General features: G+C 35.7%; 1 protein-coding gene across 10 annotated transcripts in view; it reads left to right on the forward strand.

Moving 5' to 3' along the window:
- The window catches only part of ZNF385B (zinc finger protein 385B), a 520,340-nt gene that overhangs the window by 467,317 nt on the left and 34,791 nt on the right, over positions 1–18,232 (forward strand). For all 10 annotated transcript variants that reach the window (XM_074302977.1, XM_074302975.1, XM_074302976.1 and 7 more), the window contains one exon: positions 2,289–2,451. In XM_074302977.1, the coding sequence (XP_074159078.1) occupies positions 2,289–2,451 (163 nt within the window). The remainder of the gene's footprint in view (positions 1–2,288; positions 2,452–18,232) is intronic.

Genomic DNA, 18,232 nt, shown 5'->3' on the forward strand with positions numbered 1-18,232 from the left:
CTTCCATAAGTAAGACTCACCTAAGGTGATCACTTCTTTACTCAAGAGGTTTATAAGATTGTAACCCAGGAAGGGAACTGAGAGGTCATTCAGCCTTGGTCCCTTTAACAGATGACTTCCCAAAGCTAAGTCCTTCCTGTTCTAGGTTAGCTTGCCCTTGCTGATAAGTTATCTTTCATCTATCTGTTGTCATTATCTCACTAGTTCTATATGTTCCTCAAGGACAGGTAAACTTATAGATCTCATAGGATCAAAGATGAAGAATTGAAAGGGACCATTTAGACCAGTCTTTTCACTTTATAATGAAACTGCAATCTAGGGAGATTCACACTTTAGCTGTCAGAGGTAAGGTTTGAACCCTTATCCTTTGACTAAAATTAGTGGTTCATTTCACCATTCTATGCTGTCTCCTGCTTCTTTTGTAGCTCTCTTCCAACTATCCTGTTCTCCAGTGATATCTACACACACACACACACACACACACACACACACACACACACACATATGTACATACACACACACCAATGGAATATTCTGTACTCTAGTTTTCAATAAATGCTTGTTGAATTAAATGATTAGTAAGCAGAAGCATCATCACATATGTGGATGTACATATGCATACCGCAGGTATAAAGAAAATCAGTGTAATTAAGTTGTGCTAAGGAGGCAATAATATATCTAATAAACTCTATACCCAGTCTGCATTTCACTACTTCTCTAATGCCAAACTAAAGCACCCATATATATTCTTCCACATATATTAGAAATGAAATTGCAAAGAATAGATGTCATTTTTTATCAGTCTGTAAATTAGCACCCAAAACTGAAAATGCTAAGGGACATGGCAATCTACTTGGGTCAGAAGGGAAATTCTCAAATGTCCATGAACCCATTAAATATTTTCTCTATCCTGCTGTTTGTTTGGCATTATGGAGATTTTATCAGTCATTTTTCCTTTGATCTTATCCCTTTCTCTTTGATCTAGGAGGGAAGTCATAGATCTACCAGCACTTCCTTTAGAAATGAGCTTAAGGATAGCTTTGCCTTCCTTGATGCTCCATCCAACTTAGAAACCCCAGGATCATCTCTCTCATTTTATAACTTCTACTTTTTGTCTGTGAGTTAGATTACCATTTCTTTCAGGCAGTTGAGAGAATTACACATAACTAAATGTTTTTATTATACTGTTTAACTGATCTGATGGCTAATTTATTCATTTATGATTAGGGTAAAATCCTAGGAGGTTTAGACTCAGAATAGGTCAGCTTTGACTGAGAATAGAAGGGAAGGAGAGACAAATTGAAGAAAGTTCAAATTATAGTGTAAGAACATCTGGGAAAAGGAGAGTGGCAGTGCAGGCCAGGGGCAGTCTGCTGAAAGACAGTTTGAGGCTACTGTGCCTGTAAAACAAAACAAAACAAAAAAACATAAATGCACCAGTAGGAATATAAAATGGACACTGAAGACAAATTCACCCACTTCCCAGTTTTGCCTCTTTCCTCGATGTTTAAATCCTACAGAGAAGCAGACGTGGGTGCTCTGTGCTTGGTGAAGAACACCACTTGATTAAAATCTCTTAGGTACCCGTCTTTTCCACCCCATTGCTCCTCAATATGGAGTGGGGATGACTTCTCTCAAAAGCAGCGTGAGTATAGCAAAATAAGGCAAGTCCTTTTAAGCTGGAGAGGCCCATAGTAAATAAACAGTATGATGAAGTATATGTTTGTCGCCAAGGGATTGGCCACCAGGTGATGATCCCAGGGAAGGGATATGCAGGCTAATGAAGACCATCTTTAGGGTGTATCTGTAGAGAATGCAGTCTGTGTCAGTGACCTCTGAATGAATGCAGCACCAGCAAAATCAGATATCTCTCAAGCATGGAAACGTCACCAATTAAATCAATCAATAAACATTTATTAAGCACCTACTATGTGCTGGGTATAGTGCTATGCATTGGGGTTACAGAAAGAAGCAAAACATAGTCCCTGCCCTCAAGGAGCTTACAATCTAAGGCAAGCTTGTTAAGGCAAGGAATGTTTCATTTCTCCTCCTCATATTTCCAGCACCTGGCACATAACAAGGGGCTTAATAAATGTTTATTTATTCATTGATTGATTGAAATAAGATACAAGTTTGCCACCTGACACTCATGTAAACCGTATTCTAAACTCTATTGGTGCCTATTATTGAAAGTGTCTTTTTTTTTTTTTTTTCTCCCTACATTATCATCCATTGTGGTGTATGGAAAGTAGCAAAAAAAAATCAGCCTGATTTGTTCTCCTTTGTAGAGCCAGGCCGAGGCCCACTACAAAGGAAGTAAGCATGCCAAGAAGGTCAAAGCGCTTGAGGCATCGAAAAATAAACAAAAAGCTGGTTCTTCCAAGGACAGCGCAAAGGCTAATCCCAGCTGCTCCATCCCGCCAGTCACAGGCAACAGCTCTGACAAATCAGGTCAATGACAGCTTCGGTTCTTTACATTCTTTATGGTTCTCTCTCTTTTTTTTTTTCCTTCTCTCTCTTTCTCTTCTTCTTTTTTTTTTTTTTTGTTTGTTTGTTTTCCTGAGTTGTTGCATGTTACTGTCCATGATTTGTTTGTGTAAGTATTAATACGTTTTCCTTCACAGGAAGGGTTTTGTTTACTGTCCAACATCTAAATGTTTTGTTTTGTTTTGTTTTGTTTTAAATCTGTGTCAGACAATGGAAGACCATTCATTCCTTGTGGGAAGCCTGTGAAGTGAGTTATGGAGAAAGCCCTGGAACTGGAGTCAGAATGCATGAGGTTTATTGAGTCTCAGCTCCATCCCTTTAACTGGTTGTGTTACTTTTGGCAAGTAACTTCCACCTTCTCGGTGCCTCAGTTTCCTAATCTGTAAAAAATGAAATGTTTGAAATGGATGATTAATTTCTAGGGTCTCTGCTACTAGTTAAGTTCTGAAAGTCTAAGAAATAGAATTATGCATGTATGTATACTACCGAGGAATTTATATTCCTACGTAAGTACATACATATACATGCTTTGAATTGGTCTTACATTCCCTTTCTAATTGAAGTCTGGCTACTGATTTTATTTTCTTATTTCAAACTCTAACAAATTTAGCAAAGATATAGCCCTTCTGGCTGCAGAGAATCCAAAACAAGGCATAAGTTGGATCTAAAGGAAATTAAACAAATTTTACCTCTCTTTTCCAATCCGTTTAGTGTTTGATTTGCCCCAGAATGGGGGCAAGGAACTACCAAGTGAATTTGCTTCAAGGAGGGTCCTTGAGAGAGAGCATCATGGTTGAGTGGCTAGAGTGAGCAATATCTCTGTGGAATTACAAAGAATTGCCTGTGAGATTGCATATAAGATTGTGTATTATATCTCTCTAAACCTTAGAAATCATTGCATCTGCCCTCCCTTTATTTAACAGAGGAAACTGAGAACCAGAGAAGAGAAATGACTTAGCCTAAATTTACACAGCTATTTAATGGCAAAGCAGAGACTAGAACACTAGACTCCTTTCTGGGCTATGTATTTTCTGTTACATACAGCTGCACTTATAATCTTAAGACATGAAAATTCCATCTAGGACTAATTCAGGTTCTTTGTCATCTTGTGAATAATTTTTCCTTATTATCCATACTATATTATTATCCTCCTGACTCTAGGGCCGGTGCTCTATCCGCTATGCCATCTAGCTGTCCCAACTACATTATTATCTGTCGCATACAATCTTTGATATGCTAAAAATTAAAGACAGTTAACATTCAAAAGTCCAGGGTAGAACAACTTATAATTCCTGAGAAGTGTAAAATCTAGGAGATTCAGTGAATAGGGATAAAGCACCAGGTTTCTCAGCAGAGAGGTTCTGTGAAATTGCGTTTTATTGGGCTTTCCCCACTCCCAAAGGCCAGTGCCTGATGGATGTCATTTTGTTTCAATTGATGACCTGTGTTTTTAATGAAGGTATTTTTGTGTTACTTATGCTCTGTTCCCTTTCAACTGATTTCCTTCGTAAGCTATTAGATAAAACAGTAGCTCTAACTTTGCTCTGGAATCAAAATTGCTTTGAATAGAGACAGAGGTTTAAAGGTACTTTTGGAATGGTAGCAATAGGATTGTAGATAAGGAACTTATCCACAGTTATAAGAGTTGACTTCAAGAGCTCCAGGATGACCAAGGTAAGGGGACCATTGTTGATTGGATCCAATGAGTGTTGGTTTCTAACACTGAGTACTTCAAGAGTCGTGGTCTTGTTCCCTGTGGATGTGTCCTCTATCAGCACAGCTTTTAGTTTCTCTGCAACTTTAGAGATGGTCAATGAGTTAATCAGTCAATAAACATGTATTAAGCCCCTACTATGTGCTAGGCACAGAGATAAATTGTGAATGGTCATGGAGAGATGGTATGCCTACAGATCAATCCCATCACTATCATCTTGTTGATGAGCCTCAAGAAACTTGAAAATTTTGAAAGAATTTGCTCTAAATGGGATTTAAGAAATAATAGCTTTCTAAAATTGATGGAACAATAGCATTTGCCTTTAGTTTTTTAATGCTTATAGAGGGCTTACTATATCTATGACATAGGATGGTGTGAGTACTGTTATCTTCATTTTACAGATTTTGAAACTGGCTCTCACAGCTAGTTAGATGAGATAATGACATGTGCCTTGCAACCCTAAAATTCTACAAATTTAAGTAGTCATCTTGATGATTTTACACCAAAGGAAGCTGAGGAGCAGTTCAAGGTCATAACAGGGTCTTGCTTAAGGTCATACAGCCTTACAGAGCAGAGTCTCTGGACTCTCTCTCACATCATTGCACTTTCCAATAGACAGTGTTGTCTCATGTGAGATTCTGAAAGAAAGAGGTCACTGTCAATGCTGTTGTTATCTGGATTGTGCGTCTCATCTTCAGCAGGTCTTTCAGGGGAAACAATTAAAGTGATACCAGTTTGTGCTGTCCCAGAAATTGTGAAGTAGAAACTTTTTCACCTGAGCCACTGGCTTAATAGCCAGTCCAGGGAGATGACGGAGAGGGATGGTATGTGTTCTGCCAGTAAGCTCTGAGATGTCAGTGTCCATAGCAAAATTGAAGATAACTGCCTGGGGTTTGGATTTGGGACAGGTATAGAATGTAAGATAATGAGCAGAAAAGAGAGAACTAAACAGAGAAGAATAGAGTTTTAAAAAAAAAATCTCAGGGGCCTAGTCTGACCCAGAGTTGAACAAGAACCCCTTCTAAAGCATCAAAAGAGTTCATACCTCTGGTCTTTTATTAAAGACCTTCTTGTGAGGGGGAAATCCATTGCTTTCTGAGACAGTCTGAGCATAGGAAGAACAATTAAAATACAGGAAACATTTTTAAAAGGAGATGGAATTGGGTGAGAGGAGAAAAAAAAGAAAAAGAAGCCAAATTTAGGAATTAGTACCAAGGAAAGAAAATTTTTAAAAAGTTCAATGAATCTTACCTTATCTACTAAATACATATGAAATTGGATCTTCATTCTATTAGATTGAGAGCCTCACCCCTTTTTTCCTCTTTTTCTTTCCACATGTATTTATATACTTATATATTTATACATATGCATGATACTCATATATAATACATATACGGGTACAGTTACACACATAGATCCATACAGGCATATAACATATATATTTATGTAAACATGTGTATGCACCTATACATGGTGAGATATATACTGTGACACATACATGTATATGTATATGTATTGTACACAGACACATATGTATATTGTAGATAGGAAGGAAGAAAAAAGAGAAAAGAAAAATAGAAAAGAAAGCAGCAGCAGAACCAGAAAAAAGGAGGAGTTAAGATTTACAGATGCAATGTTTTCTTCTACTATTCCCTGGTAAATATCAGGTATATATTCCCAGTCAAGTAAAGCAATTCTAGAAACAAAGAAAAGAGAATCGATTGACAACATTTATTAAGAGCTTAGCCTGTGCTAAGCAGTGGGGATATTAAGATGTTAACAATCCTTGGTTCTGAAGGCTCTTAAAAATCTACTGAAAAACTACATATATACATACAAATGCATGTATATGTATATATGTGTGTATTTATAAAAAAATAAATTAAAGGTAATATGAGGATGGAAGGAAAGCACTACTAGATAGGAGGATCAGGAAAGGCTTCATGTAACAAGAATTAACATGGGGTCCATGAACTTTAAAACAAAAGTATTTTGATGACTATTTCAACATAATTGATTTCATATGTTTTTTAATGCATTTAAAAATATTGTTCTGAAAAGCTCAGCTCCTCAGATTGCAATCTGAGGATTGCTAAAAGAGTCCAAGACTTAAGCTTGAGCTGTGATGAGTGATTGAAGGGATGGAGCGAGGAGGGAGAGCAGCAGCCCAAGTACATGAGTTGGTTGGTTTTTTGGTTCATTGTTGGTAGAGGAGGAGAATGATATGAATCAGACTCTTTTTTGTTTTTTTTTTGTTGTTGTTGTTGTTGTTGTTTTGGCTATTAAGATTAAGTGACTTGGCCAAGGCCACATAGCTAATAAGATTCTGAGGCTGAAATTGAACTCAAGTCCTCCAGATTTCAGGACCTATGCTCAATCTACTACATCACAATATTTTTTCTTAACTACACATAAAATGTTACTTTTAATAAATACCCTGCTTCCCCAAACCAAGTTTTTGTGGTATTAGTCAATAAGCATTTTTTAAGCATCTACTATGTGCTTGGAACTGTGGAAACAGCTAGAGTCCCAAAAACAAACAAACGAACAAAAGATAGTATCAGAGGATTAGTGTAGGTCATTTGGCAATAATCTTGGTTATCATTCTGTTAGCTAGATGCAATATATATTATCGTTAGTGTCTTTATCTACATTATCTGACTTTAGAAATGTCCAATTATTTGACGACTCTGTTGACTGTCCTTTCTGCCTAAACTGCCCTTCCTACTCACATCTACCCCCTACGATCCCTCTTTCTTCAAGAAGCAAATAAAGCATCATGTTCTGTATGAAACCTTTCCTGCCCCATTCAATAACCCATGCCCTGCTCCCCCAACTAAAGTGTATTTGACTGTTTTGTATTTACTTCATATGTATTCTCTATATTTATATGCATATTTATTTGTATTTTAGATATTTATTTTATTTGAATTTTATTTGTATTTTTTACTTTATTTTTTTGTATACTTATATGTCTTTTTATCCCCTTGTAGATGCTAGCTCCTTGCTAGTGGAGGTTATTTCAGTTATGGTATTTTTATCCCCAGTGGCTAGAACATTCCAATGTTTCATGTTTTCTTGCCCGATTTTTATTTCCTGAATTATCAGAATAAATCATGTAGTGATAAATAAAGAGTAACAGAATTGAAGGCAGGAGATCTGGTTTTAAATTCTGAGTACCTGTTAAAAAGTCATTTAATCTCTTTAGGCCTCATTTGTATTTTATTTTTTGTAGTATTTTAGTATATTTTATTTTTATAGTATTTTATTTTTCCAAATACATACAAAGCTAGTTTTCAACATTCACCTTGGCAAAAAACCTAGTGTTCCAAATTTTTCACCCTCTTTCCCCCTTCCCCAAGATAGCAAGCAATCCAATATAAGTTATCCAATAAAATGTGCAGTTCTTCTAAACATATTTCCATATTGATCATGCTATCCAAGAAAAATCATTAAAAGAGGGGAAAAAATCATGAGAAAGAAAAATTGCCTTGAATACTCTCATTGTTGAAAAGTACTAAGTCACAGTGAATCATCACTTAGTCTTATTGTTACTGTGTATGATGACCTTTTGGTTCTGCTCACTTCACTTAGTATCACTTTATGTAAGGCTTTTCACCTTTCTGAAATCATAGGCCTCAGTTTCTAAAATGGGATAATAATCCTTGTCTTGCCAAGTACTTGATAATGAAGTGTTTTGCAAACCTTAAAAGACATATGAATGAGGAGCTTGGATGGCTTACTGGGCTTGGAATCAGGAAGATTGAGTTGAAATCCTGGCTCAAACACTTGTTAACGATGAGACTCTAAGACAAGCATTTACCCACTCTCAAACTTAGTTTCCCTCTTTGAAAGGATTGGACTTAATGTCTGTCCTTTAAGATTCTTTCTAGCTCTCATTCTATAATCCTATGAATGTGTTATTTATTTTTCTGCCTCAGTTCCACAAAACATTAACCATTTTAAAATATTGTTTCATCATATACACCAGAGAAACTGTACTAAAAGCATTAGCAAATGATATCATTTAAAAAAATAAGGGTTGTTTGTTTTCCTAAACACATCTATACTGTATTTGGCTAGATATCATGTTCTATATAACAATTTCCACCTTTTTTTTTAAATAGATTGTGTAAATAAGTGGTATGAGAAGCTATCTTTTCAATGTCTAAAATTGAAAATCCAGTCTAAGAAACTGAATATATAATCCCAGATTTGCTTTTGACCAGGGACTCCAGTCTTTAAATCTCAGAATGCTCTAAGTCACAGATATAAAGGTTATATCTCCTTAGAAATCCAATTTGTGATTAAACAAAGGATGGTGGGAAGATTCCCTCACAAAAGACCTAGGAATGTGCAAGGGAAAAATGCCCCTGAGGGGAAAAAAGCATATTGATTTAAGTATTCTAATTGGTCAATTTTATTTCAAAATACATATTTCCTTCCAAATCTGAAAGTTAATTACCTTTTTTGCATCATTTAAGTGAAGCCTATGAATGTTTTTACATTCATAAAATAAAATATATGAGATTACAAAGAAAACTATATTGAAATAAATTTATCAAAATAAAAAAATCAAACAAATCTGTAGAACCTAAGAATCCTTGTTAGTATAGCCAAAACAAAACAAAACTAAAAAGCAAGTTCACTTTTTAATTTCAACACTGAGTGGCACTTGTTTTGTGTTTTAATTCCCCTAACACTAGTCTTTCCTCTTTCATAGGAGGAATTCTCTGCATTCTGACTGAGACAGCAGCCATATGCTGCCAAAACTTTTGGATGAAAAGTAGACAATTCCATCAGCTAAGATTTTTCACCCCTCTGACTCCAAACATCTGGATCTTTCCAAACATCCAGGTGTGGGATGGAATACCACACTTTTTATCCAGATGTTTTAGTTCTGTGTAGCTTAGAGGCTTCAGTTCTAAGGAGATTGTAGTATGCCAAAATTCACAACTATATAACATTGCCAGGACAACATTGGTGCTTTATTGCTGGGATTTTTCTGTGTCAGGGCTGGAATTATTAAAAGCACAGATTTGTGGGTACAACCTGGCTGCAATATGTTTCCTAGGGCCACATTCTTCCATGTAAAAAGAGGCATATAAGGAACATTTTTGAGGAAATGGGTGATGGGCTAGTTGTGGTCATTGCTAGGGAGAGAATATAATGGACATTCTAAGAGGCGTTCTTTTACTCACAAACATGTAAACAATAAAGGCCTCCATTATATTGAGTGAACACCATGGTTTAGACTCATACAGAATGATAAAAACTGTGTGAATTGGTTGTGAACTGCTTCAGTGGAGAGAATACCAGCATTATTGAGAACATAGTCATTTAGATATTAATGATGTTCAGTGGGTTGGAAAAGAACAGATGAGATAGGAACTCTTAATGTTGTGAATTTATTGCCTGGATTTCACATGGACAATAGAGGAGACACCACTGTTTAAAAGCAAACATGATGTCAGGATGCCTGACTAGGCACATGGAGCACAGCACATGGATACTGAGAACTAATCCTTTTCTGAAACAGTGGGCCTTAGACAAACCCTCACAAATGTCTCTTCTTTCTGGATCACACAAGTTATAGAGTAGAATTAAATTGAATGAAATATATAAAGTGGACTTTTTAACTCTTTGAAAGTAGATCCTCAGCAAAGAAACTAAGATCATCTTGCTTGAGGAAAATGTTAAGGTTTCTTTCCAAGTTCAAAGGAAATTCCTTTTTAACTGCTAAAATTGAGAAATTGGTATTCTTCATCCTCTATATAGGAGCCTGGATTGTTTTGTAGGTTTTTTTGTCATATTTCATGATATATAATTTAACTCATGATAATATGATATATATATATTCTGGTAATGGAATTCTACTTTATATAAAAGATTATGAAAAACATGACTTTTCCATATAATTATGTGTATCAAGAAATGTCTCTCTAATACACTATTATCTTTTCTTTCTTTGTGTTCTCAGTGTCAAGAGTGCCTGGCATGTAATAGGCACATAATAAATACTTGTTCATTTATTGATTAATTCTGTGGGTTAAGGGACGATGCTTGATACTGAGGCAAACTTTTTTCAAATGATATAATTTCAGTCCTCAAAACGCTTTTGGAACTGGATAAGATGGGAAAAGAACATGAGTAGAAAAAAGCTGAAATTATACACAAATAAGGATGTCAGGTTAATGTGATTGGGATACAGGTTCTCATGAAATAGAGGTTTTTTCCTAAACTGAAGATTCTGAAAGGCAGAAATAGTAAGTCATTATATACTGGATATTGGAAGGAGAAGGTGAGAAAGCTGGTAGACTGTATGAGTATGGTAGAAGTGGGATGCAGTATGGCATAGTGAGTTTTTAAAAGTGCTTTATTTGAGGATGGAAGACCTGGGTCCAAATACAAGTTTTGCTACTGACATTATAACTTAAGGACTTTCAGTTTCAGTGGGAATAAGTGACTTCTAAGGTCCCTCCAATCGTAAATTTAGGATCCTGTAAATCTTTTATCCTAAGTCAAGTTCAGGAAACATCTAGTAGTCTATTTTATCATTAAGGTAGTTAATATGTCTAAAGGTTAGGTTCTCTAGAGGCATCAAGGAGAGACTTAAAAGCAATTCAAAGAGGAACCTGTCATAATCAGTTCTTTCAAATTTTAGGGTAAGTATTTTGGAAACTATGTGGATGTCAAGTAAGTTATTATAATAGTCCAGGTAAAAGTTAATAAGCACTTCACCTAGGACAGCAACTGTGAGAAGCATTCTCTGTGGAGTAGTTAAAGCTTGAAGACACTAGGGTCATCCGGTGCATCCCAGGCCACCATCAATAGTGACTTTTGTCCTGCCACTGGAAGAGAGAGTGAGACTGATGACTTTGTGCAATTCTCAATTAAATCCAATTCACAAGCAAGTCAATATATCTCCATCGTGTCATTGATCCTCTTCAAACAACAACAGCTTTATGAGTTGAAAGAAGACAAAGATGGGATGATATTGATAGAGCTTGAATGTATAGGAATTGACAAGTGTGGTTGGATGAGAAGCATGAAGGAAGAGACAAATTAAAGATGATTAGACAGGTTTGCTAGTGCCATCAATAAAAATAGGAAATTTGGAAGGGATTGCTGGGAAAGGGAGAGGGAATGAAGCTAATGAATTCTATTTTGGACATGTTGAGTTTGGATATAAATATGTGTCTGAATGAATTGAAGATATAGGACTGACATTCAGAAGGGGGAATGGAGGCATCCATGTGAAGGTGATAATTGAATCAATCTCAGGATGGTGAATGGGGGAAAGAGATAATGAGTTTAAAGTACTCTAACAATAATTAAATTAGTTATGTGAGCCCTAACTTCAAAAGTGAAAAGGGTTGGCTAGTGAAATCATGATTTCATGCTCTATGAAGGTCTGTAAGAAAGCAGGCATCCATTCAACAATGTAGGAACCAGGGAAGATTTGGGTCATCTTGTGTAAACGGCAAAGAAATGAAGAGATAGCCTCTCAGGGCTTTTCCCAATTCTTTTTAAGTAGTCAGACCATCTGCATATAGGAAGATAGATGCATATTGAAGAAAGTGGAACCCTAAACTTAGACTATTTTAGCTGACTTCCTGAAAAATTGCTGTAACATTTTTGCCCACAAACCTTTTACCTGAATTTCTCCTTAGAGTCCAAGTGTCATAATATATGGTACTGTTAATATATACTCCTGCAATAACACATGTCCCAAAGACCAAATTCATTATTATGTTGTGACAGCATGTAGTTCCACATAACAGAATTATAGTATGCAGGGCCTGAGAAAAATCTGGTTTTCTTGTAAATGTAGATGACAATCATATAGTTGCAGGAGTTAGTGTTTATTTTACTTAATGCCTTATGTTCATAGGCTTTTTACATTCAGATTCATTTTTAGAAATTAATTGGATATCAAAAGTGGAGGCTATCCTTATTTCATACATGCAGATATTATTCAGAGCTAAATACATGTCTTGGATCACCTTTCTTCTAAATTGGAACAAATGAAGTAATCCCAAATGTTATTGAAATATTTACAAATATGATTAATAATAAAATGTATAGAATTTTCTGTACATTCTACTCATGGAACATGAACATTGAAAAATAAGTACAACATATATTGTATTTAAGATACACTTAAACATTTTAATATGTCTATTCTGCCTGCCATCTAGGAGAGTGGGGTGGAGGGAAGGAAGGGAAAAGTTGGAACAAAAGTATTTGCAAGGGTCAGTGTTGAAAAATTACCCATGTAAATGTTCTGTCAATAAAAAGTTATAATAAAGAAAGAAAAAGCAATACAAATACCCTAAAGTAATTTTATTGAAAAGCATTAGGATCAAATTTGAGAATAAACAATCCTTTTGGCCTGCTTGATAAACTTGCATGCAAATAATATTTGGACTTATTCTATTAATTCTCATGAACTTTACCTAGAATTCTTTACTATGTAAGATTAAACCTTTTGTTTAATTAGTAATTAGTATCATTTCTAGCAGATTTGATATTTTTGAAAAAATATATCTTTGTAGCCCCAGAAAGCAACCCCAATCTGTTAGCTCAAATTATAGGTATTTTGTAAGTCAGAGACCTTATGTTTTATTAATCAACTGTAAGAACACAGACATAAGAAAGGCATTTCAATTAAATAGCAATTTAACTAAAATAATGGTATAACATCTCTTCCTCCCCCACCAAGAAAACCCTCATGCTTACTCCAACATTGCCAAAGTGCTGATGTCCTCTGCTTAATACCATGGAATGCTCTCTGCTGAACCTGCTTCCTCTTCCAGTCATTGCTCTCTACTGCTATTTATCTGCATTTGCCCCTTCCCCCCATGTTTTGCTCTCCTCCCCCTCCCCATCCTTGAAATCCCCATGGATAGACTACTAATATCTCCATCCAGCATTGTTAGATCACAGCTAGAAAGTTTTATTGTTTTCTTAACAAATATCACATTCCTGGTCAAGTCAGCTAATACCTTTCAATCAGTCTGTACCAGAAGACATTGAGCGGAAGCAGAAAAGGACTGGGCTGCCCTTGGAACCCTTCTCGGAACTATCAACAGTTTCAAATTGTTAAACTATTCCTATTAAATTATTCCTATTAACTGTTAAACTCTGAACTACCTTGTCTTCTGTCTCCCTTGGAGGTCTTAGTTTAATTGTCCCTAACTTAGGGACATTTTAGTTCTTAGGTCTTAACCCCTGATTGAGCTATATCTCCATAGGATGCTACTTATCCAAATGGAAAAGAGTTTGAGAGACTGGTAAAAAAAACTTTTGGCATTACAACATCATACCCTCTGCTGCCACAGTTAACTAAAGAGTATTGATCTTAGTACCACTTTTCCCCAATAATATATCCCCACTAATATATAATACAGGCCTGACCATCCCCATCTCCCTATATCTTTATTATGAATAATTGACAAATGCATATTTGAAATATAAAATGACATTTCCATTGTCCCAAGTTCACAAGTATTGTGACTTTATTTTTTTCCATTGATTTCTGTGCCTGAGTTTTATCCAATATTAAGGCAGGAAAGTGGGTATAATGAATGTAGTGGCAGCAGTTGTAGATGGGGAATATGGCTAAAACATACTGCACATTGTCAGAGGATCAGAGTGAGATGTAATAAAAAGGCAGAGGGATGGAGTGAGAGATAAGTTTCATCCACTTGTGCAAGGCCAGGTGCTACCATCACACTCACAAAACTACAAGATAATAAAGACCAGTGGTTCTCAAACTTTGGTTCTCAATATCTTTATTCTATTAAAAATTATTGAAAATTTCTCCAGAGTTTTTATGCGAGTTGTATTTATAGTTATTTACCATATTAGAACTAATTTTGAATTTCTAGACCTTCTGAAAGAGTTTCAGAGACCCCCCCAAGGAGTCTCTGGACTACGCTTTAGAGTTCTGATTCTAAACATAAGTTACTGATGCTGTTGCCTCACATTCCTCTTCTATGGAAGCTATTGGAGGGCAATGCCTTAGAAGACTACTAGGAAGAACAGAAGAGAAGCATCAGCAAGAAAGGGCATTCACCAATCCCAGCCAGCTCAGTTGTTCCCAAAATTTCCTAATCTTTATAAATTTAAAGCAATTAAGTAACTTTGTCCAAGGTCACACAGCTGGTAAATGATAGAACTGGGATTTCAGTTGAGGTTCCCCTGACTCCAAACACAGTGTTAAATCCTAGTTTGTGAATAATGCTAAAATAGAAATACAAAGTTTATTTTGTAGGATTAAGAAAAAAAAAAAAAAAGCAAACCACCTTTAATTTCATTGGTCATAAGAATTTCCTTCTATCAAGGCAGATCATCACTTGCTCTGAAATTTATAGCCTTGGAGAGCTTTCTGGGGCACTGAACCTGCCCAGAGTCATACAGATAGAGCACATCAGAAGTGGGGCCGAAATCCTATTCTTGCTAACCTTGAAAATTTATCAACTATGCCAAGCTGATGCTTCCTCTCAATATGTATCTTATTTTAAAAGGTTTCTGTATTCTATCCTAAAGATTTATCTATGTGCTGTTCTACTCTCATAACTTTGAAAAATGAATGTTTTAAAAAGAAAAAATTTGTCAGATTACATTATAGGGTAGTTATCAATTAACAAACAAATCTGATGATCATGGAACACACTTGTTTAAGATTGTATGGTTTTAGTGTGGACTTTTCTGTCAGTAAGGGTTAATAATTTCTGTTTGAAGGAAATTTCTTTCTGCCAAGGATAAGAGCAGATACCCTTGCCTCACATCATTTTTATGTGTTCCTTCAAGTGTTTCATATTTTTATATGCTATTAAAAAATGCTACAAAGTTTTCAAAATGACACCCTTCCATTTCAGCTAAATTCTGAATGCTCCATCAATTAAAAAGCAAGGTCTTCTCAGTGGCTTTCTTCTCCTTTTTCTCAACTGCAATGGAACCTTGTGCTGTTGTTCAGTTTTGTGCAGAAAAGACAGTTTTCAGCTTGGGTAGTGCCAATGTCATTTATAGACATCGAGCCATCATAAATTTGGCATACATCTATCCAAATCCAAGAAGCAGAGATTTAATATCCCCTCATAAGACAATAGATTAAACATATTTATGACAAACATCTTAAGTCTGAAGTTCTTTCTGGTACACAATCACAAAGAACGTAAATGAGCCCCATCTGTCTGAGGAAAATAGACCATTATTCTGAAGCCCACACTCTGTGAGTTGTACATTCATCATTAAGACTCTCAGAATCGATTTTTTAAAAATGGAACTGTCAGCATCTTTTTTCCCTTGTACCTTGAATTCGTGGGGTGGGGGGAGCAGACCTGCCAGGCAAGGCTACAGACAAGTATGCAGTCAAGCCCATGTGTTAGAAACTTCCAAAAAAGTCTTAGAACATTTTTCAGTGCTCCAAAATAATGCTAAATCTGAACTGTTGGTCTCTGCTCTCCTGCAAACTATTTCCCAGTATTAGTTACTAAATGATGCAGGCCTCCAGTTGTGATTGACATATGATAGGTTGAGCAACTGCAAATTCTGCTAAAAGTAAAATCTTGGTTCTTCTTTTCTCTACAGTCTATGCCTCTGTTAGAAACTAATCTGAAGACTTTTATTTTAAAATAACAGCCACCCCAATAATTGTATTTATATACTACATTTCTCCACTTTATAAAAGGGTGATGAAAGAGTGGGGTATTTAGATTGTCTGCCTTTGAGCCTCCTTTATAGAGTCTTGCCATTTTGTGACTTCTGCTGAATGATTTGTATCAAACAAGTTTTCGGTAGATTTGTCTTTAATCTCCCTTGAGGAACAAAATCTTTTCCAACCTACAGTATGCCTGTTGGGTATCCTAGGTAATGTAATAGCATTTATTAAGAAGCAACTACTGTGTGCCGGGTACTAGACTAGCCATTAAGTGATTTTCCAGGATCACTCAGCTAGTATTTGTGAAGGATGGGACTTTAACTCTGGGTTTTTTCTGCCACTAAGGCCCTCTATCCATTATTCTTTAGAATAATTGAATATTTCAAAAAATATCAGAATTGTCCTCTGTACAGAGTTTGAAGTAAAATAAACCATAGCATTATACTTCAATGACAATATAATACTAAGATTATTTTTCCTTACCAACATCAAATCATCATTGAATTTCTGGCCCAATGGCACCCTCTCCCATGGGGAGGGAGCATCTTAGGATGAGTTGGTCTTATATTACTAACAAAACAACCATTTTCTCTTTTGAAACAAAAAAAAAGTTCATTTCTCTTGGCATAGCATTTGCTTTTATTAGTTAACAGAGAGATAAAAACAAGTTTCAACAAAATGGGAACTCAGTCTCACACAAGAATTTTACTTTAGTACATGGCATTCATTCTATGGACTTTGCCCCAGTCTCTCTAGAACCCTAAGTAATGTATTTAACTGTATTAAATATTTTAGATATATCACAGATAAAGTATGATTTCAACTGTCATTTAGAATGTCTGTTTGCTTGGTATATAGAGTTGAAAGGCTCACAATTTGCAGAGCAAAATCACATCTGTCACTTTTACTAGACTATGGCCAATATTCCCTGTGGGTCATTTTTGCAATCTTATTTCCATCCTTGGAATCTCTATGGGAATTACTCCCATAATTCTGTAAGTTGCACAGAATTTTGCCTTCTGGGGTTTGATTTCAGTGACATGAATTATGTGCTATCCTCTCTATTATAAACCACATCTCAGGAATGAGTTATTTTAAAACTTTTGGAGTCAAAGAAAGAACTCCCCACAAAGAAGTCAACATATTATTTCTGTATCGAACAGATTTAAGAAGCAAAAAACTACCCAGATTAATAAAAGCTATTCATTTGATCACACCCTGACAAACAAGCCCTCTTTTGTACTCCTCTGAAATATCTGACAGGCCAACTGACATGTGCCAGGGAGCCGACACAGCCTGCCCATTTTTGACATATTGATAATTAGACCATTCTTTTATCTGACCATGAGACTGGCAGGCTGTGCCCAATTACAAAGTACTACAAGGACATGAGAGGACACTTGTCTGTCAGTTCCATGGGCCACAAAAGTCTCAGTGTGGTGATCTGTGGTTGCCAGACTGGCTTGGATATGAAAGAGCAAGAGAGGTTATGGGTCAGAACTAGAGATTGATGGAGTTCTGCTCAGAGGCCTTTGCACAGACCAGACAGTGCTTCTGAGCCACTGAAAATTCTCACCTCCCTTTCATGTGTGCAGTGTTCTCTTCCCAAAAACAGGCCTGGTTATTTTTAATTTCTTTTAAGTGAAGTGATATAACAGGGAGTCTACTTTAACAGTGAAAGCCATCTTTATTTCTCTCACCTTAGCAAAATTACACAGATGAACATATCTGAAGTGATTATAGATTTAAAAATAATAATAGCTAACATAGAGAGCTTACTATGTACCAGGCATTGTATTAAGTGATTTGCAATTATTATCTCATTTGATCTTCCTAACAATCCTAGGAGATAGGTATTATTATTATTCCCATTTCATGAAAATATCTGCCATTCTAATTTGTTTATGATAAAAGACAATTTGACCATAGTGAGTTAAATTAAACATATAACTGGGGGATATATAATTTTGGCTGCTATGGATAAAGAAATTGAGGCAAACAGCAATTACTTATGACCTGCCCAGTTAACAAGTCAACCAGTTAACAAGTGTCTTTTTTGCAGCATTTCTTTTTTTTTTAAGCTTTTTTATTTTCCAAATATATGCAAAAATAGTTTTCAACATTCACCCTTACAAAACCTTGTGTTCCTAATTTTTCCCCTTTCTTTCCCTCCACTTCCTCCCCAGACAGAAAGTAATCCAATAGATATTAAACATGTGCAATTCTTCTATACACATTTCTGCTTTCTTGAGGCCATTATAACTCCAGGACCAATACTCAATCTACTGACCTATCAATTTTCTTTCTTTTTTTATTATAGATTTTTATTTACAAAACATATGCATTGGTAATTTTTCAACACT

The sequence above is a fragment of the Sminthopsis crassicaudata genome, chromosome 3 (genome assembly GCF_048593235.1).
Source record: "Sminthopsis crassicaudata isolate SCR6 chromosome 3, ASM4859323v1, whole genome shotgun sequence".
NCBI classification, from domain to species: Eukaryota; Metazoa; Chordata; class Mammalia; order Dasyuromorphia; family Dasyuridae; genus Sminthopsis; species Sminthopsis crassicaudata.